This window comes from Phoenix dactylifera, chromosome 8 (assembly GCF_051530095.1).
Source record: "Phoenix dactylifera cultivar Ajwa chromosome 8, Ajwa_hap1_PhDact_Kaust_v1.1, whole genome shotgun sequence".
NCBI lineage: Eukaryota > Viridiplantae > Streptophyta > Magnoliopsida > Arecales > Arecaceae > Phoenix > Phoenix dactylifera.
In genome coordinates this window covers 3541697-3568197 of record NC_143197.1, presented here as the reverse complement: position 1 = coordinate 3568197, position 26501 = coordinate 3541697, and the positions used below count along the sequence as shown (strand labels likewise).

At 37.8% G+C, this 26501-nt stretch overlaps 2 protein-coding genes across 5 annotated transcripts; both read right to left on the bottom strand.

The window, feature by feature from the left end:
• Window positions 1-1027: 1027 nt before the first annotated feature.
• On the bottom strand, window positions 1028-17507 carry LOC103709271 (uncharacterized). 4 transcript variants are annotated; one of them, XM_008794555.6, is made up of 16 exons: window positions 17172-17507; window positions 15563-16110; window positions 14962-15214; window positions 14169-14470; window positions 12608-12778; window positions 11655-12407; window positions 11464-11558; window positions 11310-11369; window positions 11132-11220; window positions 10970-11035; window positions 9959-10522; window positions 8874-8948; window positions 3627-3697; window positions 3459-3516; window positions 2237-2501; window positions 1028-2020 (listed from the first exon to the last, which is right to left on the bottom strand). In XM_008794555.6, exons 2-16 carry the CDS (start codon window positions 15970-15972, stop codon window positions 1290-1292), a joined length of 3963 nt encoding a protein of 1320 aa, XP_008792777.4. In that variant the 5' UTR covers window positions 15973-16110; window positions 17172-17507; the 3' UTR covers window positions 1028-1289. The 4 variants fall into 4 exon arrangements, with proteins under 4 accessions (XP_008792777.4, XP_008792765.4, XP_008792771.4 ...); XM_008794543.6 differs by having other exon boundaries at window positions 14956-15214; window positions 17172-17453; XM_008794549.6 differs by having other exon boundaries at window positions 14956-15214; window positions 15563-16019; window positions 17172-17453.
• A 2521-nt stretch (window positions 17508-20028) lies between these two features.
• LOC103709288 (ran-binding protein 1 homolog b-like) lies at window positions 20029-26095 on the bottom strand. Its single transcript, XM_008794565.6, has 4 exons — window positions 25808-26095; window positions 25563-25714; window positions 25334-25459; window positions 20029-20726 (listed from the first exon to the last, which is right to left on the bottom strand). The coding sequence occupies exons 1-4, from the start codon at window positions 25960-25962 to the stop codon at window positions 20494-20496; spliced, it is 666 nt and encodes a 221-aa protein (XP_008792787.3). The 5' UTR covers window positions 25963-26095; the 3' UTR covers window positions 20029-20493.
• Window positions 26096-26501: the final 406 nt, after the last annotated feature.

Sequence of the window (26501 nt, the reverse complement as noted above, 5' to 3'; positions counted from 1 at the left end):
TCTGATTTCAACTTCTTTATTTCAATCGGACAATGACGTGCTGAGAGAGTGATAAGATAAGCATGGAACCATATAGATCCAGTAGAAGTTCAGAACTAACCTCATACATGAATTTCAAGAATTGTACATATTTCTACCTCACCTGCAATGAAATATCTAAACAATAATTTGTTGGAGCATGCACAGTACTAAGTGCCTCAATTAAAAAAAAAATAAAGCAACCGAGTCTTGTAGAACTTTCATACCTTCAAGTTCTAAAAATCAAAGTTGCAAGTCAGTGTGAAAGGTCCTTCAGTCAATCTGAACCCAAAAAGGAACCCAGAAAAACACAATTTCAAAAGAAGCTTGTTAAATCACATATATAGACAAGACAATCTAGGTGAGTGGCACAAGAAATAAGGGTTGAAAAAAGAAATCTGCAAAAGATACTTGTACAGGCCTCCAACTAATAAATAACAGCACATGCAAGTTTAGAGACATTACCTAGCAAATGTAGCTCTTTCATGTCAATCCCAAATAACTAAGACTTGGTTTGCTGATTATTGAGTATGTCACATCAAAGCAATTCAAAACCTGTAAAAACTATATGATAATAAGGCAATGTGCCCGCTATTGGCATTTTGAACCATGTGATGAGAAATAGGCTTCTGTTGCTCCTCAATATTAACAGAGCTAAATTGTAGTGACTACTAGGTTACTTACCATAAACCCAACTGCAGATCCTATTTAGGATGTTAGATGCATCAGTTCATGGATATCTCTTGATTGTAATTATTTTGTACTGATTAGGAAACAGAAAAGTCCACTGTGATATTAACCATTAAAAAAATGGAAGTTATATATTTCCCTTAACTCCATATTTTCAATAGGAAAATCAATGTATCATTTCTTGAGTGCAATACCAAATTTGGGTTGTGAATTAAGCACCACACTACTTCGAAAAGCGGTTTCATTAATTAGACCTTTTTATTATAGAGATAAATGTATGTACAATTTCAGGATATAACATCTGCAAAGATGGTGACAGTTACTTGAACTAGCTTGAAAATAACGAGCAACATATGTACAATCAAAGTTTACCAAAATGGTATAGGAGCAAACTACACAATGCTCAAAAAATTTGCTCCCAATGAACTTCTCTAAAAGCCCCTAAAAGAATCTATAGCCTTTTTGGACTACTTACAGACCTGGCCGTCAGATGGTAAAAGACATGACTGGTTGTACCCTGACAATAATGCCAGTATACTGTAAAACGGTATATTGCATTGTAATATAAAAATACACCAACTTTATATCATCATGTTTACTTCTGAAAGGTCATCCATGGGGATTTGAAGACCCATAAAATCATGGTCTTGAAGCCCATCATCATCAACAATGTTCAACCACGAACCAATATCCTGTCCATGACCACCAAGATCACTAACATCTATTTCTGGTAGTTGCAAATTGTTCAAGTCAGTGGTCTCAGCATCATTTGGCATATCCTGCATCCTGGCAGAACTTGAAAACACAACTAAATCATCCTTCTTGGTACTTCCACCAACAATCATATCACGAGATTTTGTGTCTGAAGGCAATGTTGCATTAGGTAACTCAGCCTTAGAAAGAAGGCTATTGACAGAAACAGATAACTGGGCTGTCTTCTGTTTGGGCTTTGCCTTATTCTTTCTTTCACCTCTCAAATTGGATAAAGCGGGACGGCCAATTCGGCTGATGATATTTCTTGAGGCTGCATCTCTGTTTTGCCCTTTTCCTTCTCTGTCTCTCTCACTCCTCTTTCCTTTTGTACCACTTACAAGAGAACTTCTAAGACCTGAAGATGTTCTCAATGAAGCCACTGAGGTACTACCAATAACATCATCAAGCAACAATTCCCTCTTTTTGATTTTATTTGACCACTGCTCCTCTTCACCAAATGCTTGTTCTGATAAATGATTAGCTGATTGAAAAGCATCAGAATACTTGTCACAGGTATCTACTCTTTCTACTAGTTTTGAGGTCAGATTAGGGTTGGGATCTGCACAGAGAGAGAGAGAGAGAGAGAGAGAGAGAGAGAGATTAATCATTTATATTCGTACACACTAAACATAAACACCCAAGAACATATACAGGCAAGATATGAAACTAATGCAAAAGCTTGCAAATCCTGAAACAGGCCTGTATATGATGTACAGGCTTATATGTACATGCAGGGAGCCCCAAACTAAATATTGTGCTGCGGAACTCATGTTACCTGCTAAAGTACTTTGTGGTTGCAGGACAGTAGTGAAACGAATGGCAGCCTCTCCATCTGTAGAAATGTCTGTACATTCTGCACCACTGCTGCAAGAAGATACAGAAAGAAACATATCCCTGAAAGGAGGCTCACTAAAACAGCTATTCCCTGTCTCTTCAAATTTCTTACATCGTGCTAACGTTTGTTTGACAAAACCCAAGGCAGCACGTTTCTTAAGTATGTTCACATTCTTACTATTGGCAGCATTAGGACCCCAATATGCCTGTTGCATAAGAAATATTCACCAATGATCAGCCAATCACACCAATTTAGGATATAACTCCTATGATGCCCCTACATTGCAGGGCTAAAGTATTTATATGCAAGTATTGCATTAAAGTTGCACACTCAAAGCAATTAGTGCCTATACTTTCAAAAGATGATAAATTTGTCCATACTTCACCTCAAATTAGCATATGTTAACACGAATACCCTCATAAAAAGAAATGATGCGGTTTAACATGTAAATGAAAGATCACATAATCACCATATCCCCACTCTGCACCTCCACACTCCTTGCGCCTTTTAGAAATACATTGTCCAACTCAATTACAGCCAACCATATATCATGCTAACATCCCTTTTTATTGCAGAAGGAAAACTACCATTACGATGAGGAAACTGAATCAACTGATACTATGAGAAAGAAAGGAGAAGCAGGATAGAGAAGTGGTGATGCACAGATATGAGAGAAATCGAGGGGGACCAGATGGAATGGGGTGTTGTAGAAGATTTATTATTTCAAGTTCTTTAAACATAAAAATACTTTTCATAAATTAAAAACTCTCTCCAAACTGTCTGCCAAAACTACCCATGCATTTAGTCTTGATCGGGGAATCTGACCTTAAATAATGCCATGGAAGCATTAGTTGATGAAAGCAAAACAAGTTGATATCATAGTCAGTGCGTTAATTATCACTTATTATTAGCACATATTACGGGCTCACTTTCTTTTCCAATGGATGGGCCAAAACAAATGGTGTAAGGCTTTCTCTTTGGTGCAACATTATGATGGTCAAGAAACAGATCATTTTGGCATTCCAACTTCAAACTATGTTATAAACAGAAGAACGAAAGGCTTGACACAAGCATCACAGGAAAACCAATTTGTAGAACAAGTTGTACCAAATAATTATATTTTTTTAAGAGACTGATTAGGCATTAAAGTATCAGACATTACCATATATCTCTCATAAGCCATTCCTACAAGCCTGTCCAGAGCTTTACACTCAAGTTCCCTACACAGTCAAAAAAGAACCAAAAAAAAGATAATTCACAAATGCAAAAAGCAACAATCACGCACATATGCAGCAATTCCATAGAAGAAATGGATGCTCTGACAGTATACCTCCGTTGAGACTCCCTTGCTTCCATAACAGCCTTCTCCAGTTTCAGCAGAAGATTTTTCTTCTTCATAACCTTTATCAACAGAAAAATTTATGTAACAGGGAAGACATTATTTTCATGATACATGTTGTATTGATATAGCAACTAAGGAAGTTCTATCATAAATCTTTACCTTCCAATAACATCAAAAGAATTTCTATCAACAACTTTTCAATTCTGTAAAGTATATCATGGCAAGTATGTTAACAATGTACTTTACACGACCTTTCAAGACACTTGCTAATTTAAGCTTAGAGTCGCAAAATCCTTAGGTATAGATATTAATTAAACAGTACCCTACATAAAATATCTTTGTAGTGTATAGTCATTTCAGCTCATGCATTTCACAAAAATGCATCTTAACTTTCAGATTCCAAATATACATTTGTACATGATATGTGGATTATTAAGTTACACTTTTTCTTCAGACAGAAACAGGTGTACATTTTCTGAGAAGATGATGCACATTTCAATTTCAATGGAAGGTTCACAAAAAACATACAGAACAAGATTGAACAAATTTATCTCTATATCAGTTGATAGGATTACAGGAACACATCTTTTGAACTGATTGTAGCAAGCCAATTATATTGCACAGCTTGGAAATTCGAGCAAGAAGGAATGAAAGATGGATGACGTGCAAATGATTAGCGTAATTGATAGTGCACTAAAACTGCAGTAGCTATTAATAAATAAGTAGCAAGCAGACAGGAACCATGCAATGAAGAATGAAAGGGTGACATAATCAGGGCTGAAAATGGATAGAATATGGATTGGAGACTGGTACACATATATTCGTATCGATATTTTTCAACAAATATGGATACTGATATGGATATTAAATAGATAACAAAATTAATATCCATATTTACTCTAAACGGATACGGATATGAATCAGATATCAAGATTGTTTTAAACATGAAAATGGATACAAGCCGGATATTAGTTATATCCATGGAATGCCGTATCGGCCCGTACCGGCCGGTACAGGCCGGTACGTACCGGTCCGGCCGTGGACCGGTACCGGAACGGATAAAAAACCGGTATTTCCCGTTTTTTATCCGAACCGGCCGGTACGGGTGCGTACCGGCCGGTTCGGGCCCGTACCGGCCGGTTCGGAGCCCGTACCGGCCGGTTCGGAGCCCGTACCAGCCGATACGCACCTCGTACCGGTGCGAACCGGCCGGTTCGCACCGGTACGATTTTTTTTTTTTTTTAGAACCACAGCGCCGCGCGCTGTGGTTTTTGAAACCACCGCGTACCGGCCGGTACGGGACCGGTACCAGCCGGTACGTACCGAACCGGACCGGTACCGTACCGGTCCGGCCGGCCACCGGTACGCCGACCGGTACCGGTACGGCGGACCTTGGTTATATCAATATTTTCTTTATCCAAATATAGATATAAGTCGGATAGTATTGGGATATAAATTGGATATCGAGTGGAATTGAATAATGAAATTTAAATAAATGACAATCATAAAAGATGGGTATAAAATCTACTATTAAGATTGCAAGTGATGCATTGTAACCAGATAATGATCTAAGATATAATTATAAACTTGCAGAGACCGAGAAGACCAAGATTTTCAATCACTGATCCAACCTGATTTGAATTAAAAATATATTAAAAATTAAAACTATTTAAATAAAATATATAATATAAAGTATTTAATTTTTCTATATTAAACATAATTATTACTTTTTAATTGCAGTAATGAATAAAAAGAATCATGAACTATCTATTTTTAAAGAACTTTGAAAAGAATATATACGAATATAGGAATATGTTAAAATTATTGATATTTTTAAATATTTTAAACAAAAAGGTTTTCAAAGTATTACAAAAAATAAAATGAAGTTACTCATTTTTTAAGTTTTTATCAAAAGGAATAGGACTGAACTTTTCATGAAAATAATTATTAGAATATGAAATACCATAATATATTTGAAATAATCATATTTTATAATGCGAAGAAGTTTTGAGTCTTTTGACTAAGTATAACAAACTATAACTACATATGAGAAGTCAATGCTCTCATAGTGGCTAAGTAGCAGGCAACAATTCAAGAGGTCTTGAGTGTGATCCCTTGTACTGGTGTATATAAAAGAATTTCTTCCCTTAGTATTCATATTTGTATTTCATATCTGGCAAAATTGTAAGTATATATCCGGATCCGGATCCGAATCCGATTGGGTACAAGGATTTATATCCGAATCCGATCCAAATTGGATACAGAAATAGATTTAGTTGAAGGGGAGAAAAAAAGACTTGGGTAATATCCGATCCAATTCGGATCGAATTCGGTTGGATGATACCCGACCCGCTATCAGCCCTAGACATAATATTTTGACAAAGGAAACAAGCCCTGTATTATAGAAGATGAGACAAGATGGAGGAAATAAAAAAAAATGGAGGAGATAGCAAGGAGATGGAGGGGAGAAAGACTTGGGTGAAGATAAAGAAAGATGACAAACATAAATAGGGAAGGATCATAAAAGAAGAATAAGAAAATAAATGAAGATGTCCTCGTGGATTTGTAAGGAGAATGTGGAGAAAAAAAAGAGAGGCAGTAGTAGAGAGGGCAGAAACTCAACATCTTATACTAATAAATTCTCAAATAAAAAACCTGGAGACCCACAGGGCCCAATATCTAAGGACACAATATGTTACAACAATCAAGATGATAACCATCTTGACACAACCTAAAAATAAATAGGAGTTCTTAATACTAAACGTACTTAGAATATGACTCATAAGCACTTAAAGTTACTAGCCAGTAAATTTCCTAATCAACTTGATGAGAACTTCTACAGAAACTGCAACCTTTGACTGATTTTATGTTTCACACTTCCAATATATAAAATATAAATTATAAATCAAAAACAAAATTAAAGATTAAATTTTTAGCTCCCATTATCTCTTCGAGATGGAAGATCTTTGATTGTCCTATTTTAAGAGCTTCAATTTCCAGGGCATAAAATATCCAGGCCAGGCTGCACCACTGCCCTGTCAAGTTAGAACTTTTTGCAATTGAGGAATCCTCCAAAGGTTGCAACGCAAAAACAAGCCCTTTATTTTTTGTTGGAATTTGCTCTGATGCTGAATATAATGCAGACTAGAGCTAAAAGCAAGCTTACAAGTGCTTGAAGACCATTTAGTGAAGGACCAAGTATCAGAACTATAAGTATCAATCAGCAAACTATATACTTAAAGGTAAAATGCAGTCCCAAACAGCAACTTTTCAAGATTTCAGCATTAGATAAATCAATGAATATAATGGAATGCAAGATCAAGCATGTGACAGAGAGTAGGGCTGATTTCAAGTAAATACAGTCAAGGATGAAAATAATGTGTCAAACAAGCAAACGTATTGCAAAGGGATGTCAGATGAAAATATAGAGAAGATGATAGAGAAGAGAGAGGTGAGGAGATTCCACCATGATCCAGCCAGTCTTGTTGTCATGCACTTAGAAAAAAGGGGGCAGAAGTTATGAAAGAAGTGTGAGAAGAGAGAAATGAGGACCGCCAAAAAGTGGGCAGCTAACCTCCATTTGGTTGTGAGCTTTGACAGAGGGTTAGTGGGGCCAAGTGACTGGGAAGCGTTAGAATCAACCTTCCCTTCAAATCAACCCCTAGTCCAATCTAATCTTAGTTGGTCATGTTAGACCTTACTTTAAGAAATTCCTACATAATGCTGCACAATAGTCAAGCAGTTATGTGCCTATAGCATAACTATCAGTATCACAGTTAATGACCTCAATAACTATTTACGATAAAAAGTGACTGGAAAAATCCAGTAATTATCTGGCATTGGTAACCCATAAGTTTCCACATGTATGAAGAGCACAACCTTGTCAAGTAGTAGCAATATAGTCCTAGATGAGGCTTCACAAACTGCAATGCCAGCCATACCATAAGTACCAGTTTAGTAGCAGGCCTCTATACAGTATTGTACTCATACATGGTATGGTGCTGTGCTGGCTTAGCACCTTCACGAAATGCCAGTATGGTGATGTACCGCACTTTGCAGCACCATACAGGTGAACCGTTACCAAAACGTAAGCCTTAGTCTTAGTAAAGGTCCTTGGATTGTCAATACAGCTTTCTCTTCTCAATCCGTGCATTCTCCATTAAGCATCAGGTTGATGGCTCCTTTGCTCATCAAAGCATGCATAGAATAATATATTTGCAGAAAAAAATAAAAAAAGGAAAAAAGGAAAGAACTCTAGCTTAAATTAGTTTTTAGGTTGCCTAGGACATCGTATTACCTAGTTTTGCTCTCATGTCATTCATTTCTCATTTGAAAAAAATTGTTACAAACAGCTGATTAAAGAATCTACTCGACGTACTTCGCCCCTCCAAAAAAAAAAAAAGAGTGAGAGAGAGAGAGAATCCATGCAAGGTAGCGCTAGCAATACAAGGTAGTCAAGTAGGGTTTGGTTCAGCTTAAAAGATGCTCATCTCGAACCTAACCCATATTTGACTGCGTCAAGAATTGGAAAACCCATACTAATCTTCTCTGGTTCTGGTCAACTTGAATAAAATTAAAAAAGAAAAAAAAAAACATAATGGTATTCAACGAACCCACTTCCATGTGCAACTACAAGCCAAACTCTCCCACACCATTTTTTCAATCTCCTGGTTCCTCCTTTCCTTCCCCAAACAATGCCATCAGTAGCCTAACTTGGGCTAGTGTTTTGGCCTTTTGGGTTTGGGCTTGTGCTAAGACCAACCAAGAACACTGTTGTCTGGGGACAAAGACAAAGGTAGCGGTCAGGATATTGCAACTGCGGTAACAAACAACATTCCGAAGTAGGTCAGGTTCAGTCCACCTGGATTTTTCCAAGTCAATCAAATCCTGTTTAGCAGGCACCATTAAGAACTGCCATCATACACCCAGGTCAAGTATAAAAAAGTAAATTGAATTTAAATAACTAGCTACTCATATAAACTCCTGCATCACTCAATAGAATAATACCTAGAAGCCACTACACCCTGAAAAAGCAACAAGCAAGGAAGAAATACTTCTTGAGACATTACCACAAAGGGTAAAATGACAGGTGAACTAAGTCACTGAAAATATGCAATTAGGGACAACAGTCACTGACCACATGATTTTGACTTCCTAAAAGTAATATAGCAAAGAGAGATCCTTTTTCAAAAGAAGCTGAGAAACAAGAGTCTGAATAACTGTGAATAAACATACCTGCTCATGGAGCTTTTCCTCTAATCTACTGACTCCATCACTAATATCTTCATCTTCACTTTGTGCTAAATCAGGCTGACAAGATATGGAAGCACAATACCACATGAGAATTTTTTTCCCGAATGATTAAGCAAGCTAAACAATGCTTCCACGGATAGGTAAATGAAATGCAAACAGAAACATGCTTGAATCTTAAACCATCATGATCAATGTTATGCAATAAACCAGTTCACAGTGAAGCGCTTCCTCCAAAATCAATGAAATAAACCAAAACAAGTTCTACTCCGTTTTCGACAATGAATAAGACCATAGAGAAGGGTAATAAGGGGCATAGAATATGACAACAATAAGTAATGCAAAGCTACTATAACAAATATGCTTTAAGAAAAACAAACACAGTTTTGTACCTTCCAATAAAAACACACAGAGAAACCGCAAATTGTGAAAGAAAGCTTCAAGAAGGTAAGGAGTTAAAAATAAGTGAATTTTCTGAGACATATAACACAATTAGCTTTACAATTAAATATAAGGTCCCAACCTCTATCAAAGACCAAGAGCTATCCTTGATTAAATATTATCAGCTCTCCTACCAAGTACCAACCATATCGAAGAAATGGATGATGAAGAATTTTTTTGAGAACAAAAAAACTATATGGATTAAATGAGGTTTTATTACTTTTGAATTTTATGTCACTATTGCAAGAAGACTACAAAAAATTATGGCAAATCTTTCAACAACTTACAAATTAGAAAGCTGAAGCTATTAAAATGACAGGAAAATGGAGAGCTTGAAGAAAAATAAGTTTATATGGCAGGAGCAGATGGAACCCATAATGAAGGAGACTCCAAATAGAAGGCAAAACTAAGGAATATTTGTAGTAGTAATAGCACGCTAGAAGAAAGCAACAAATTCAGCATGTCAGCAGGTATACAAATATTGCATGGACTAGCATATGTTACTTATGGCTGCAACATAAAAGTTTGAAACAGAATCAACAGAAAATAGCTCAAATCATTCAACTAATTGCAAATATTTCTGAAGAATGAATGTCCTTCCAATGTAGGATTTTGGATATGATACTTACTACAGAGTCTGGGTAAAGTCCAATTTCACTGAGCTCCAGGAGGATTCTATCATTGATGCCCATTTGGTTATATTGAAACTCCGTGCACACTGTGCTAGACTCTAATAATACAATGCCACTTTCTAATTTCTCATGTGTCAGTTCATCATGGTATCTCCAACCACCATTATCCCTGAAACCATTAGAAGAGCCTCTTGCTGCAGTTTGCAAGGTTCTTGATGAGTGAAAATTTGAACGCTTTGATTTCAATTCACCCTCAACCTCAAAATAAATTTCATGAGATTCATGCAAGTACTCTTCTCCTGTGATGTTGTTGTAGTTAATATTTTCAATCTCTTCTTCTTCAATAATAGCTGAAAGAAGTGCCTGGCAAATTGAAACCCCACTTTGAGCCCCAATTCCCTGTATTAGTTGCTCGAGCAAAGGTTCAACATGCTCTGTTTGCCAAGCAAGCTCTATTTCCCTCTCACGTGCATTAAAGCTAATTCCATTTGAGACGGCACCACAATCAGCTCTACCAGCAGCAGCTGGAGTTGATGGTAAGGATATATATTCGAGGTCACCCTGAAAAGGAAGGAGACAAGAATTTGTAATCAATTAGACAGTAATGACATGCAATCGCATTAACATATTGGCTTTGAAAACAGATGTTTTAGGGAAGATAACTTACATCCATGGAAGACAGAAGTAATAATAATTATGTCTCAAACAAAAGAGTTCATTTAGTCATCACTTAACTGTAGTTAGTTTATATTGGCTCCACAAAAATAGCAATTTCAAAAGCAGCAATGCTTTCACTCAGAAATAACTGGCAATGCTAATTCACGAGAAAACAAAGAAATGCAATAGAATAAAAATGTCAAAAGATTTGTTTACAGGGATAGGTTGTAAACAGCTCAAAACCCATGAAGAATCATGTGCATTAGTAGCTGGAAGTTGAAAATTGAAATAGCCCCAAAATTTCATAATTCAAACAAGTTCCATTATTCTGATCAACAAGAAAGGAAATACCTTCAAATCTTGATCATCATTCCCGTCAACATAAGGATTTGGAGAAGACGCATCCATACAATGGATCTGGTTGGTAATAATAATTTTGCACCATCAAAATTAAATGCAAACAGAGATTAGGAGCCATATTAACAAGACAGAAAGACATAATTTCAGTACTACCTGTTGGTTCAAATAGGTGAGATCTTCTGAAGAAAGAAAACCAAAAAATGGCTCCATTTCCTTCCAAAAATGACTGGAACAAGCACGCCCTGCAGCAAAGTTGTAAAAATTTTAATTGCAAAATAACGGTAAAACGGTAAAAGAAGATACCCAAGCATTATAGATATAAACTTTATACTTGTGTGCAGGGCAGAATTTGCAGCAGCTAAAATCTCTTCATGGTCATCATCTGATCCTCCTGAAAAGAGTATCAAAAAATCAATAATAAGTAAACACTATGCATAAGACTGTTTTTCAAGAAAAGTAAAAACCCACTGCTCCATGAAAAGTACCAGCAAACTCCAAAGGCGCATTGTTCACAGAATGCCGTGGACGTGTATACCCCTTTCTCTCAGACAATTTTTTGGTAGGCGGACGACCAGGTTTACTGAGGCAAAGAGAACAATAGCAAAACCTCAGTTAAAAATTGAAGTGAAGGGTTGAAACCAACAGCTAGTTAATTAGCAAGGAAAAACTGCATCACCTTTCAATCCTCTCAGAACCAGCTCTTGTGCTTCTCTGTTGCTTCACAGTGACAGCATTGTCTAGCTTTTCAATTGGACCGGCCATGCCAGACCTTGTGGGAGCGAAAGCTCGTCCAACCCTCCCATGTCTCTGGGCACCATCTCCAATATCTTCATCGGCAGCCATCTTGTTCTTTCTTGGAGGTAATGCAAGTGCTGTAATCTTCTGCATGGATTGACCAATATTCTCTTCTATTTCACATTTCTTACTCTTGTCCCTTGACTTGCTATCAGCAACTCCAGATTCCTCACTTTCTGATAAACCAGAAGTTGGTACACTATCACATTTTAATTTAATTTGATGAGAAGCATTAGAAGATAAGCATCTTGTCAATCCTAATCTATCTTCATGGATGCCAGCATTATCTCCTGTATCTGATGCAGGGGTTTCATCATGGTTTGATACAAGAGGAGAAAAATTTGATCGTCTTGCAACACGTGAGATCTTCTGAGGTCTTTGTCCAACCCACTGTACAGGGTGGGATGAAGAGCGCATAGATGCCGTCCGTTTGCGATTGACAGCCCCACCAACAGAACTGATCTTGTTTATGCTCTGAGAATATTCCCAATCATCAGAATTTCCCACCATTTGATGAATGCTAGGGGACGTCTTTGACATGGAACCTGAATTTGATCGTGGCCCCCGAGCAGGCACATTCATCTTTGTTAATGAGGTAGGATTAGCAGCAAAATTATCTTCACGGTTATTAGGCCTGAGATACAATGGAAGGAAGATATATTAGAACATTAAATTATGTAGAAGATAAATTCAGGTTATATGTAAAGAGAAATAAAGAAAAATTCTAAGAGACAGCTTGAAGATAATAAACATCATTTTCCAGAAGGAGAAAAATGACAGGAACAATAATAACAAGATTTCTAGCAACAAAGATATGAAGAGAATATGTCTTACTTGTTAACAACTTTAAGATTGGCACCTTCCTTATCTAGACGTTCTCTCCTATCATTGGGAAGAGAGTTGTTGTCTTGATCATTCCTAGCTAAGGGGCGCATTCCAAGACCAGATTGTTGAGAAGCTGAATCTAATTTTCCAACTCCAGAAGCTCCAGAAGCAGGTCTTGACCTGTAAATTAAAAATCTCAGCGGAAAAATAATGTTCTATTCAACAAAACAAGCACATCCCAGATGATCGAGCCAGATTAATGCAGAAGACTGAATCATGCAAACCAGGTTTCATGAGATAAGAGATGACTGAAGGCAGGCTCCCCATGGAATACATTACAGTTGACACTAAATATATTTTACAAAGCTAGGATCCAAACCAAATCAAAATTTCATCCACCGCATTATGGATCTATTAGAGCAATCCCATCCATCCTTTTGTTCTTTTAAAAGAATAGCAAAATAACAGATATTTTGATATCTCCAACCATTTAGAGAAAAATTTAAGCATCATATAAATTCCACTCCAACTGTATTCTTTTATATTTTCTTTAATTCGCACAAGTATCACAAACCTCGAGTAAGCAAATATGTCTTGGCATGTCTATTATAAATCTATGGGTGTCTAAGTAGGTAATATCGTTGTAGAGGAACAGGGTGTGGTTCATTAAATTATTGGCAATACCCTATAACTGTTGTGGCCAAAATGGTGAAAAAAAGGCTAAATCCAGTACAAAAACACGAAGTATGTAGTCCATCCCGCAGTCTGTGTGTGTGTGTGCATGTGTGTACATTAATATGCCTCTTATTTGACTTTTTTGCTTAATTTTGTTTTAGCTTCAATACAATTATATCGAAAGTTATAAAGTTTTGGGCACCTTTGTAAGGGTATTTGAGCTTAACCTGTAGCAAATAAGATAGATGACGTACCAGCCAACTGGCTATAGTTTTAGGCCCCTCTCTTGCCTAATTTACCTCAGTCCGGAATTTGCCACCATGGATCTAATTGTAGCTAAAACTTGAAAGATGTCCCTTGATGTGGAGTAACAACAAGCAAGCATATTGCTTAAAGATTGTAACATTGCATTATCCTATTTTAAAATTTTATAATAATAATTTTTTCAATACCAGATGGTGGGCCTTGGTGAAACAATAAGATTGCTTCATTGTGACGGGTTTCATGGGTTTGAAACATGACAATTGCCTTTCTGCACATGGAGGTAAGGCTGCATGCAAGGCTGCATGCATCCAACCCTCTTGAGACCCTATAGTGGAGAGAGCCTCGTGCACTAGGACATCCTTTTTTTTATTTTTTATTTTTTATTTTGTAATACCATAGCTGCATAGTAATGCTAGTGAGACTTGTTCAATGTAGCACAATTGCTTTGATCATCTGATAATAGTGATTGAAAATGAGAATAAAATGAAGCTGAATGTACCTTAAATATTATCTCAACATTGCAACAAGTTTTGTCTATCAAGAGAGTGACAAACTTAATCCAACAATTAAGCCTCATAAGTATGAGACAATAATACAAAGAACAATCTAATTGCATGGTATGATATCAAACCTGAATCCATGGACATTATTCGTCATTGGTCGAGCATCAATACCAAGCTTCTGCTGTATTCCTCGTTTGGGTTCTCTATCAGCCTCCAGCGATCTTGTCAAAACTGCACCTGTAGAAACATCCGACTTTATGACAGACCGTTTCTTCCTCATCTTTGAATTGTCCCGGCCATCAACACCGCTAGTCAATGCTCGACCCTTCTCTTCTGATAATGCTGCACCACCATTTACAAGTTTGATGGCATCTCTATCCTTATTCACAGGCCCGGATGGTCTTGCAATACCATTAGCCCTTACGTCCATCTAATCAATCAAAACACCATGTAAATTCCTCATGAATAATGAAAAGCTAAAGATGGAGTAGAGATCTCCATCACTAAAGAGGAAGCAGTCAATCTGCAAAGGAAGCTTGTCTATGCGAAGATTTACAAATAGCTTCTATAATGCAACTCAATCTGCATAGAATCCAAAGCAAATAATCTATAACAGTTAATCCTAGTTGGCACTATTCTTCAAGAATCAAGAAACTGATTACCGGGATCTTACAATCGAAACAATTTCATTCTCTTCTGCACAAAATGAAATGAGAACTTGCAAATACATCAGTTAGCAACATGTCTCATTTATGATGCATAAGCATCCAGAAAATAATCATATCCTTGTTTTCATAGGCAACTAAAATACAGTTCTATAACATAATCAGCAGCAAATCATAAGACAAAATAACTGGGAATTACAATCAAGGAAAGGCGGGCAAAAGGCTCAAAAGAAAGATTTGAGATACAAACCCGTACTTCCGCCATAGAAGTTCGAATTCGTCTGCTCGGTACAGTGTTCTTGGTCCTTTCTTCTGATTTCTGAGGCCCAAGCTCGAGACCACGTGAAGTCAGATGGCTTTGAGGGCTATTCTTAGGGATGCTTCCTCCTGGCATCGACATCCCAGACCGCTCATTCGATGAAATATCAGCTCGGGAACGTTTTTTTGACAGATTGTGATAGTACTTATCAATTTTCAAACCAGCCTCAGTACAGGCTTTTGCTCGATCCCTATCAAATCAAGCAGTGGAGACTAACTTATTTGATCTCGAAAATTGCAAAAAGTGATATGCTAAGAATGGATAAGCAAACAAAGTCCAATGCAGTTGAGGAAAGTAAAATGACAGATAGAATCACATGGCACAATAGGGAATTTTTGGGAGAAAAAACATAAGAATATAAAATGGGAGAAATCATGATTGTTGTATAGACATCACAATAAAGATGGAAAGGAGAACATATGTTTCCAACAAGGAAAGAAGAAATTTGTGAAATCATGTTGATAAATATTTCAGCTACTTAATACTGTGATTTTTTTTTTTTAATGCAGGGGGAAGGGGTGTTGGAAGCAAGAAGTACCTCGCCTTAATAGCGCCCTCGTGAAGATTACTCTTCACACGTTTGATCTCCTCCACAGATGAAGAAGTTAAATGCCTCATATTAAATGTTGCAGGTAAAGATTCTTCTGTGGGGATGCCAATAATAGAACCCACTGCTATTTCAAAGTCCCCTGTTCGAGGGAATTTCTGATCGATTGTTTTCAGATCAACAAGAAGGGACTGAAGCGAAGTGATTGTGTCAGCTTGAGATGATACCGAACCAGTCCTCGACATGCTTGAAAGCGATGATTGGATTCGGCTATCCATGCCTTCGCGGAAGTTTCCCGACCTTTCCATAGAAGCAGCTCCATATGGCCCACGTTGCCCGTTCATGTAGGTGGGCCCATCAGGGCAGATGGAAGATAAATCGAATTTGCTAGTAGCTGACATTCCTTTGATGACTTCAGGTTCTTTAATTTACTAAAATGGTAAAGAGGCTGGAACATAAAAGGAATGAACAACCAAATCTTATAACCATCGAAACTGAAGGTAGGAGCACAGCTATGCTAAACAGTAAGACCAGCACACCTGCCCAAAATCAATGCAAGTTCAACCAAAAGAGCATAATGAACTTCGAGTCCCAAGGTAAAAGCACCAAAACCCCATTTCATAGACACAACTAGATGGACAAGGTGAAGAAAAGACCAGCAAAAAGTACAATACACTGAAATATAATTGACAACACATACACTTAAAGCAATAAAACAAATGGGGCATTATGATTCAATGATTTTCTTTCCATAATTCAAAATATCTGTTATCTTCTGTTCTATACTTCACTCTCTCTTTGTTTCTTTTTCGTGGTCTTCCACTGGATCTTCAGTCATAACAAACAGGTTCAACAGAAAACTGAAATCAGGTGACATAGATAGGTCCTTCTACAATAGCACAGCAAGCACTCTCCAGAAACGAACATCAGCAAGCTACTTAACATGATGAGTACAACAAAAAAGAAAAAAAAGCAAAACTAAACAAAATCATTCAATTTTCTCACAAAAGGTCTGCGTTACTCTTAAGTAAGTCACGAAACAATAGAGGACTAAATGCAGTAAGCATAATCCAACTATATTTAGCCCTAATGAAATCCATAATTTACAAATAAAGATAAACCCATTGTCACTATCAAACCATACTCGAAAACATAACATCACATCCCATTCAACAGATATCAAAAACATGCTACAATCTTTCACAGCTCCAGCCCTATAATTATACAGCCGACAATTCCCCCCACAACAAGAGAAAGGTAATCAAGTAACATAATCCCTTTAAACAGCATGTTAACAAGTAACCGCAAGCCGATCATTAACATCAACTACTTTGAAAATAAACTAGAAACCCATAAGAATAAATTTCGCAACCAGCTGAATCCGTACCAAAATTCTCATAATCAAAGCACATAAACCCTAGCAGAAGATCAATCCGAGCTGACGCAAAGTAATCAGAACTAAAGAACCCATCATAAAAGGCAATCATAACAAGAAAGGAAACTCCATCTATCTGATCGAAGAAACTGAAGCGAAAAAAAAGAAGATACCGGCGTTTTGCTATCTAACATAGAAACAGAAGCGATCAAAGACGAGACATACCTGAAAGCAGCCGGAGATGAAGGCGATCTTCACGAAGAATTAGGGTTTTTTTTTTTTTTCTTTCACCCTTTCTTTTCCTCTTCCTTGTGGAAGTATTACCGCTGGGAGCGGTTTATCGGGCCGTCGATGGAAGGATCGCAGAAGAGTAATTTAGGAAGAGAGAATAGCAAAGCTGGAGACGAGTGAAAGAATCGCGAGGCGAGTTATTTTCTTTTAGGGCCAGGGGGTTTGGGAAAAACAAATAGAAATTTTGGCACAGCGACTCCGTCTTGCAATCGCCAATTCGGGGGGTATTCTGGGTAATAAAAGGGCGGAAGGAAAGGAGATTAGTGTCCCAAAGCGCCTGTTATTGTTAGTGATTAATAAATAATGATAACGGGGTGATATTTCCACCCCTAAGGACTTGGGAGTGCTTTGGCGGTCAAACGAGAGAGATTTTATCACCTGAGAGAGTGGTCGTGGGTGTGGCTCTTCAACCGAGCTCGGTGGAAGTATACAAGTTCACGTGTGGAAATATCAACGCTTCCGGAATTAAGAATATCTGATCTAACGATGGTAATTAAGTAGATAATGCCCAACGTGCGCTAACCGCCTTTGCCACTGCAGGGGATGGGAGGGCAAGTGGGTTGGGTTTAGGCTTAGGTCCAGGCTGAGCCGCATTGCGTCAAGGGAAGGAGGAAACACGTGAGCCAAGAGAAGGGGGCATAGGTCAAAAAATTATTACTAAAAAAAAAGAGCTAATATTTTTAAAAGTGCCGTTATCATCAGTCACCTATCAAGTCACAGCTCAATGCTCCCAGCTAATATGATCGTTGGGGATTTGTATGGTACAACATAAATACCACCTACCTCTCGGTCAATGGATATTTTTCTAACCATGGTCTCCGAGCCGGCTCAACTCCTAAAGGAGTGAGACGGGTGCCTAAGACCTCGGTGGTCTAAATGCATTTATTATAGTAAATTTTAAAATAAGTATCCAAATGCATTGAGGTCCACAATATATTTGGAGGTCTCAAATGCCACATACCTTTGTAGCTATAAATGCATTTCTCCAAATACATTTATGTTCGGACGCATTTCTTATCCATAGAAATTTATTATCTCTTTCCTTATTTATACATTAAGGTCTCCAAATATATTTATGTTGGAGTCTTTGAGTTCGCTTTGGGCATTCAAATGCATTGAATCGATGCTGCCCGGTGAATTTTCTCTTACGATTCCTCCTTACTCCCCAAACTCTATTCTTGTGCATTCTCAAACAAGCTTGAAGTCTACAGTCCAAGCTTGAAGTCTACAATCCATATCTAAGCAAGACCCGATCATTTTGGTGGCTTAACTTGGGCTTCAGTTCTTTTAGTTAGGCCATTTTTTGTATGTTATTTTTATTGTGCAATGTTTTAAACAAATTCAGCCTTCACTGATCGCTTATATTGGGAGCTTGGATCTCCAACCCATAATCAAAATCAGTAGGTAAAAATTTTTGAGAGTGGATGGACACTGATCTGGTCAGATATAGAAAAAGTCTTAATCTAATCAAGCTACTTTCACCCCTACCTTAGACTTTGCTTTGGCTTTGTACAGCATGTGCATATACTGAAACAAAAGTACAAAATTGAAAAGCCTTCGATCTCCTACTTATAAACTAGCAGTAAATGATCGAGCAAGTACACAGACATCAATTTTTCACTCGCTGTCACTTTTCCATGTGAACTAATCAATAATGAGCTGGCGTCACATGAACACTGGCCAAATCACTTGGCCATATTTCTTAACCTACTTACGACAATATGGTATGCTAGTGGGGATTGACATGTCGGAATTACAGGGTTATATGACTTTGCGAAAATAGTACAAACATGCCATCCTAGCACTCCATTGACCAAAATAGTAGCAAAACAGTAAATAATTGGTGCTTGGAAACAACAATGAATACAAGCCACGGAAAAAACCAGGGTTCATGCCTGAAAGGAAAAAAAAAAAAAAAAAACCCTTCAATCATCACAGCACTGAATGTGTATTTGTTTTACAAAAAATAAGATTCCAGAAACTCTGTGATGAATTAAGAATGTATACAATGGATTATTTAGTCTCCAGTCATTACAATTTGAAATCTTGATTCATATTCATGGATTTAATACCCTCAGAATCATCTTTCCTGCCCGCAAGGATATAAATATCCAGGGGTTGCGATCCCATAACCGTAATCCAGCAACATGAAATTGCAATTGCAAAGCCCTAGTTGATTTTGTGGATTAAATAACCCTGGTTGAAGACACCTGTCAAAATATCAAGTTCACAACCGAACCGACCAACGCAAAACAAGCCAAGAGACGAGAGAACCCTAAAGATTAACATGCCAAAGACGAGACAGCCCGGACCGTAGGGAGCCTCTGTTCAGTTTACTGCCAATTCGTCAGCACCACCTTTAACCTCCGCCTCGCTGCATCATGACCAATACTGCCGCATGTACCATGAACACATTATAAAACTTTTGGCTGTGCCACCAATCCAATACTTAGAAACTAGACAAAATACCATCAGGTACTCCAAAGCAAAATAACCTCGTACTTACCAGTATTCAGGTGGAATCAGAAAACTTCTCCCATCCATCACATTTTGTTTTGGAAAGAAAACAAAGAATATTAGACATTATCATCACATTATAGCATGGCAGATACAAGGAAGAGCATGGAAGTACCAACCGAAAACTGCAATCTATTATGGATGTAAGAATATGATTGAAGGTACATAAAAAAAGGCTGAAATTTCGGAAAAATAAGATTGATCAGGTATAGAGCCAATTCAGATGATGGCATATTCCAGTGGTATAGCATGAGCAAAATACTTTGATCAAAAGTGACTCGAATGAAATCCCCATTTTATTTCCAACCCAACATGGAAAGTGAGTATTCCAACAATTTCACTACATTCACACGGAAGCCTCAACTATTTAGATATCAGATATCAAAATAGAGAATCAAAACACATGCAGCCCAATAAGCAAAAAATGGACAAACTTACAGATGACCATCAGAAAATCATATCAAACATTAAAACAGATATATCCAAGATCCCAAGCATTCCCTCACTCACCAGACCTAACCTTTAAAAAGAACATTGAAAGTTTGAGCAACCAATTGCATGACAAGATTTCAGACCACCCAACCCTAAAGACAGACTGACTCGGCCATTCTATCTGATCACATTTTGTCCCACTTTTCAGTCTCTGATATAACTAAGAAGCTCGTGAAGACATATCACAAACCCTACAGAGTGAGAAAAATGATATATTATGCTCTTCAATAGCATTACACCCTCAGGCCTAAGCTGCAGGAGACGGTTCTTCAGCTTTTGTTTCTTTCTCTGATTTTTCTTCCTTCTTTTCATCAGCAGCAACAGGCACCTCTGCTGTGGGATTTTCCTCGGATTTGCTTTCACTAACAGTCAACTTTTCCATAAGACCAGCAGCAGCTGAGGCATCCTTACTCTCCTTCTCTTCATTCTTCCCAAGTGATTCAGCAATCTCTTCAACCATGTCCTTGAATTTCTTGCAGTCTGACAAACAAGGAAAAATACAGACCATGAGTGATGGAATACAAGTTGCAAGGGAATGATACAAGACTATATATAAAGGACAGCAACTAATGGAACTGCAAGGATTGAAGGAGTCAAGCAGCACTGAATAACAGAAAGCAAAACCACAGGTTCGGCAAAATCATAAATTCATGCACTACAAAAGCAAGATGACTGCAACTAATGTTGCAGGGTTTGTCAAGTCACATGGAAACCCCAGCCATCACAATAAGCTGAAGTTTAGGGTTCAGACACATAGCTGACCTGTTTTGCTTATCAAAGTGAATCAAGTCCTACAACTGACTATCAGCTTACCTTTAACATGTTTAAAAAGCAAACTCCAGTAGAATCAGAATCCTCAATCACTGATTCACAAATGATCTTCCAAAGCCAACTACACTTGGCTGCAAGATGTAAATAGCTTTCTGAATAATTCTCGGAGCCATCCAGTGATGCCAAGACTTTCAAGTCATTCCTCACAGCTATCATCATGCTCTCATAAATTTCTCTCCTCTCTGATCGTTAAGGAAAAATCCAAACCCCTTCCCTTTGCATGTCATAATTCAGTCTCCCTTTTTAAGTACATAACCCTAAAAGAGTAAAAAAAAAAAAATTCAAATTCCATCCGTACATCATTTCTGCAGCAACAAAAGCTTCCCCACAAGTCCTATTTTCCGATTTTATCTGTTCAATTACCCACACATCCACCTAAATTATCCAAAACACCATTTACATGTCCTTGGACAGATATTAATTTTGTCATGTATAATATTCACTTAGACACAGCATGCAGTGATTGGAATCATTTGTTGCAAATGCAATTATTACTGTAATACATATCATGAATCCCTAACCAATCTCAAAGGTTCTGGCCGATACTTCTAACACATTTAACCGTTCTTCAACAAAGATATAAGCTAAAGGAGCCCTTTATAGATTATGTAACATGTAAATTTTTGAATTTTATGAAAAGTTCTCTTATGCAAATTAAGAGGGATTTTTCCATTTATAGTGATGTAAATAACTTTGAGAAGATAAGGCATTTTTGACAAAGATTATCTATCCAATATCTACCTCCGACCACATACTTTTCCTAATTCCATCTTGTCTAAAGACAATAGATCATTAAACAAGACACTCATGGAATACATTAAAGCCCATCCAGTTTGTGAATCAAGACCAGCATGAATTTCTCAGAAGAACCCATAAGGACTAGGTTTGTAGGTTATGACCCACAAGGACAAGGTTTGTTGGTTATGATCATTGTGGAAGCAACATCTTCTAATATGGAAGCCATGTAATGAAAGATTGATTTGAAATATTAAGACCTAATAAAGGTTAAAAGATAAAAACTTTGTTTTTTAAACTTTAAAGCATTTCATATTAGCAATCTTGCTTCTATCAAATAATGCATAAACTAACTTGAACCTACCGTCCAAAGAAGACAAATGACAAAATCTTTTGACTTAATAGTGAAAAAACAACGCTAATCTATACTACTATACAATGCGGACTCCCACGATGCATCTCTGCATAAGATGTGTTTGACCATCTGCATTTTCCCATCGCACTTTTTCCATCTCGCATGTTTCCTTCCTTCTCTCTTAGTTAACATTTTAACCACAAGATCAAAAGAAAGTTCCAATCCTTCTTCTACCATTTATTATTATTTATTTATATAAATTTTCATTAAAATCAAGTCCTTCACTTAACATTTATTATTATTCATCTATGTTAAAAATAAAATAACACAAATGAATCACATGTGTCATATTCATGCGGCACTAATGTGTACCCACCTGTATGCATGTGTTCAAGCACACCATTTCATCTAGATACTCTTGGGCAGTAAATCACAAAATCAATACTGTTAATCCAAGACAACATCACTACTTGAATAGAAACTCCCAAAAGACTCGAAAGCCTATGCATTACTAGCTCCTCTACAGATGCAAATCTTATATCGCCTGCTTAACTAATATGGCTTTTCCAATTGTATGAATGAGACATGCCTACAAAACATAGTTGTCCAAATTGTAGTTGCAAGGTATATAAACAATTAAGTTCCAACCTATACATAAACGTTCAATAAACAAGACACATGATATGACTGTGTCCCAGTTCAGTGTGCAAGATAATAATATAAATCACAAAGGTTTTAACGTAGCTAGTTCCTCATACTAATATCATGAGACACCATAAGTTTGACCGAAGATGAGTTTGAGCAAGTAAAAATTCATAGCTCACAACAATTAGCTGCAGGGTCGGCGGAACCATTCCGAACCGGACGGTTCCGGCCATTCCGAGCTGTAACAGCAGCTCACCGGTACGGTTTCAACAACGAAAATGAAATACGTTGCCAGAACCGGAGAAGTAGAAGGAAAGAAAGAGCGAGCGGAGGATGGAGGGAGACGTCGGAAGGCCGGCAGAGGCGAGCCTATGGCCAGTTCTCCTATTTCGAAGTTTACTTTCGCGATTTTTAAGAAAAAACGCCAAGCGATTTGCCAACTTTACTTAAAAATCACGAAATTTATAAGGTCGTGGCCGACCTCTGTTTTGTTTGAAACAGAACCGGCTGCGGCCTCTGCCGGCCCTTCACCGGCCTCCTCTCTCCCACAGTTTGCGTGCCCTCTCCTCCGTCAGTACAGGCCCGACACGGCCCATACAGACTGATGCCACCGAAGAACCAGTACGGTGTCCGGTACCAATTCCGCCGACCTTAATCGGCTATGTTTCTTTGAGAAATTCTTTAGATTGGAAAAAACAAAAAGACAAATTAGAGTCAGAAAGTATAATAATGTTTATACAATCTAAAGCCATATTCAAATAACCACACATCTCTTTAATAGATCCAAAGGAGATAGCCTGATGTTTGCTTCTACTTCAAGACTGCAACCAGACCACCTATATTCTGATAGAACTTCCTATAAAGGAAAGAATTTCGCTAGTTCTGTGTTGAAGTAAGCTCACTATCCCTGCACAGAGGCTTTCTTGTAACCATCACTCAAATACCTTAAGGACATGACCTAGAAAAATACCACAGAGAAGCCAGAGCATTTTGGTGCTTATTTCTAAACCAAATTTCATAACAGTTTTTTTTAAAAGAAAATGTAATGACACTTAACTCATTATCATTTATATAAGAACCCATATTTTTTGACCTGGCAAGCGATATAACCTATTAAAAGCCCAATCCTGCCACCTTTTATCATCATCTTGCAACAAACTTACCATAATAGATACAAACTATTTATCCAAGTACTTTGGTTGTAATGCTCAACAAGTATGGTAACAAGCCTTGTAGAGCATAGCAAAACTAAGATTGAGAAAACTAGAGTAACATCTTAATTGCATACGAGACACAGTAGAATAGAAGTTGTCCTTTGGATGGACACTAGACAGCATTTTTTTACTCATGGAAAAGTAATGCCAGCAGATATGAAGAAATGGTGAAGTGTGGCATGTGTTAAAACCTATTAAACCAACTAAATCCTTTATGAGATTGGTGTTCTAATGAACACAGTATGTCAAGAAAGATAAACACACAACATCTTGGACACTGGCCTCTCGTAATCTTTCTTTAAGATTTTAATGCAATTTGGATCATATAAAAAAGTTTTTTTCCTTTTTAACTCAAACCAACGGGGTAATCCATGTTGTTTAACTGACCATGCTTCTAATAGGCAATTCTTGCCATGGTTCTAAATAGGCACAGGCAATCAACTGAGTGTACATGCTCACTGCCAATAAGAAGCATTTTCCTTCCGCCTTATTAAAAGCAGTGGCTAACAGATATGTCAATGCATAACTTCTAAAATAACAAAGAAAAATTCATACCAATATTATATTTCAAGATGAATAGTGCCCTCTTTGATAAAAGCAAACAAGCAATTTATAAAGTTGACAGGACAACTTGCATAACATATTCAAGCAATTCCTTGAAATAAAGATATTATTGCAACAAAAGCATCTCTTAATTACCATGGTATCATGATTTGGACAATGCTATACAAATGGTTTACAATCATTACAATGATTCCAAATATTTTGCAACCTTCTAGAGAATAATGCATGTAGATTAGTTATGCAATCTTGCTCAGGATGATGTCCTGTTATTATCATAACCTACAAGCAATCCACTTGCATCCTTTCTATAATGCACATACAACAGGTTTCAAATGCTTCAATGTGGTCCCAGATACCTGTTTCCTGCTCTAACTTTTCTTATGCTAATACACTATTGATGGACAAAAAGATATTTCTGTACTCAAGAAAACATGGGATTAAAGCATTCTGATCGCTGGGGGGAATAAAGAAACCAACCAGTCCAGCCACAGATTATGAATCACCATAAAAGAGGAGAAACATCATCATGGATGTGACTCTCATCTTGTGGTGATCCACAGATATCATGATACATGCATCAAACACTTAAAATAGATAACGGACTTGAAATAAATCCCACTCAACAAGATCTACAATCATCTCGCTGTTAAAAGGAATAGAAAGCACAGAACTAAGACTGCACAGTCTTCAACATAGAACCATCCAATTAGATGTAAGTTGGCAGAAAATTAGAAGATCCTCACTCTCAACAGATGCAAACCGAATGGCAAACATCTCCTCCTTCAGTTCCCCATCAGAAAAATCCGTCGCATGCCACACGCACGACTTATCATTCCCAGCATGCTCCTGCATCTTGGTCGTCGGAAGAACTGCAAACAAGAAATCAAAGAAAAAAGGCCATAATTCCATACATCAGAGATCAAATTCAAATCTTTAACCCAAAAAATAAAAAAACAAGAGCAAGACGAAGACCTAGATGGTTGGCACAGATCTTGAGAGTCTTGGCCTGCCTCATGACCAGCCGGACCTTTCCCGTCTCCTTGTGCTTCAGGAGCTTGACGCTCCCATGGCCCCGCTCCTTCCACTGGTTCCCCTCCTTGTCGAAGCGGTAGAGCTTCGCCTTCCTGAAACCAAGAGAACCGATCAAGATCGGACGGTACAGCCCTAGAATCTCACGGAAAAACCATACGATTGGGAGAGAATGAGGGGGAATTTACAGGTCGAGAAGGACGTCCTCTTCCTCCTCGCCGGTGGTGACGGCGACTTCCTCAAGCCGGACGATCGGGGCGACCTGGGCGCCGGTGTCCTCGTCCTCGCCGGCGGGGGCCTCCGTCTCCTCCTCGCCTCTACGCTCGGGTTCGGTGCTGGCCATGGCGGCGATCTAAAGAGGGAATGAGAGAAGGGCTACAGCGGGGAACGACAACAGCTAGGGAGCGACGGGATCGGAGCGAGTGAGGCGGGACTCGGGATGGGGCTAGGGTTTTATTTTATCTGCTACCATACAGGGGCTAGAATTAGAAAGGTGGGAGAATTTTACAAGGAGCCCCTGGTCATGTTGAATTTTAAATACCAGTTCCTGATTTTTCTAGCATTACCCCTCTAGATATATAATGGAAAATTGGAAATAATTAACATTTCTTTCGAAAGGAATAAAGAACTACGTAATCTGACATCTTGAGGGGAGCTCCTAATGAAACTTCTGATCTTGTGACCCTCTGCTCCTATTGAAACCAAGAGAACTAATATAAGAGATTGAATCTTATATAAAAAATATGTTATTGTTTAAAAAAAATGTACATGCTCGTAGGGTAATTACACAGTTTTGATGATAGATGGGGAAGGCAAGCAGTGAATCATGCACAATTATGTGCTACTTTGTTTTAAGTTTAACGATTGGACATCTAACAAACG

Coding starts and splice junctions, on each gene's coding strand:
- LOC103709288 (XM_008794565.6), bottom strand. CDS start 25,962: ATGGCCAGCACCGAACCCGAGCGTAGAGGCGAGGAGGAGACGGAGGCC. Junction 25,715..25,807: donor GAGGACGTCCTTCTCGACCT/GTAAATTCCCCC, acceptor TCTTGGTTTCAG/GAAGGCGAAGCTCTACCGCT. Junction 25,460..25,562: donor GATCTGTGCCAACCATCTAG/GTCTTCGTCTTG, acceptor TCTTGTTTGCAG/TTCTTCCGACGACCAAGATG.
- LOC103709271 (XM_008794543.6), bottom strand. CDS start 15,972: ATGTCAGCTACTAGCAAATTCGATTTATCTTCCATCTGCCCTGATGGG. Junction 8,949..9,958: donor GACTTTACCCAGACTCTGTA/GTAAGTATCATA, acceptor ATATCTTGTCAG/CCTGATTTAGCACAAAGTGA. Junction 2,021..2,236: donor ACCACAAAGTACTTTAGCAG/GTAACATGAGTT, acceptor CTCTCTGTGCAG/ATCCCAACCCTAATCTGACC.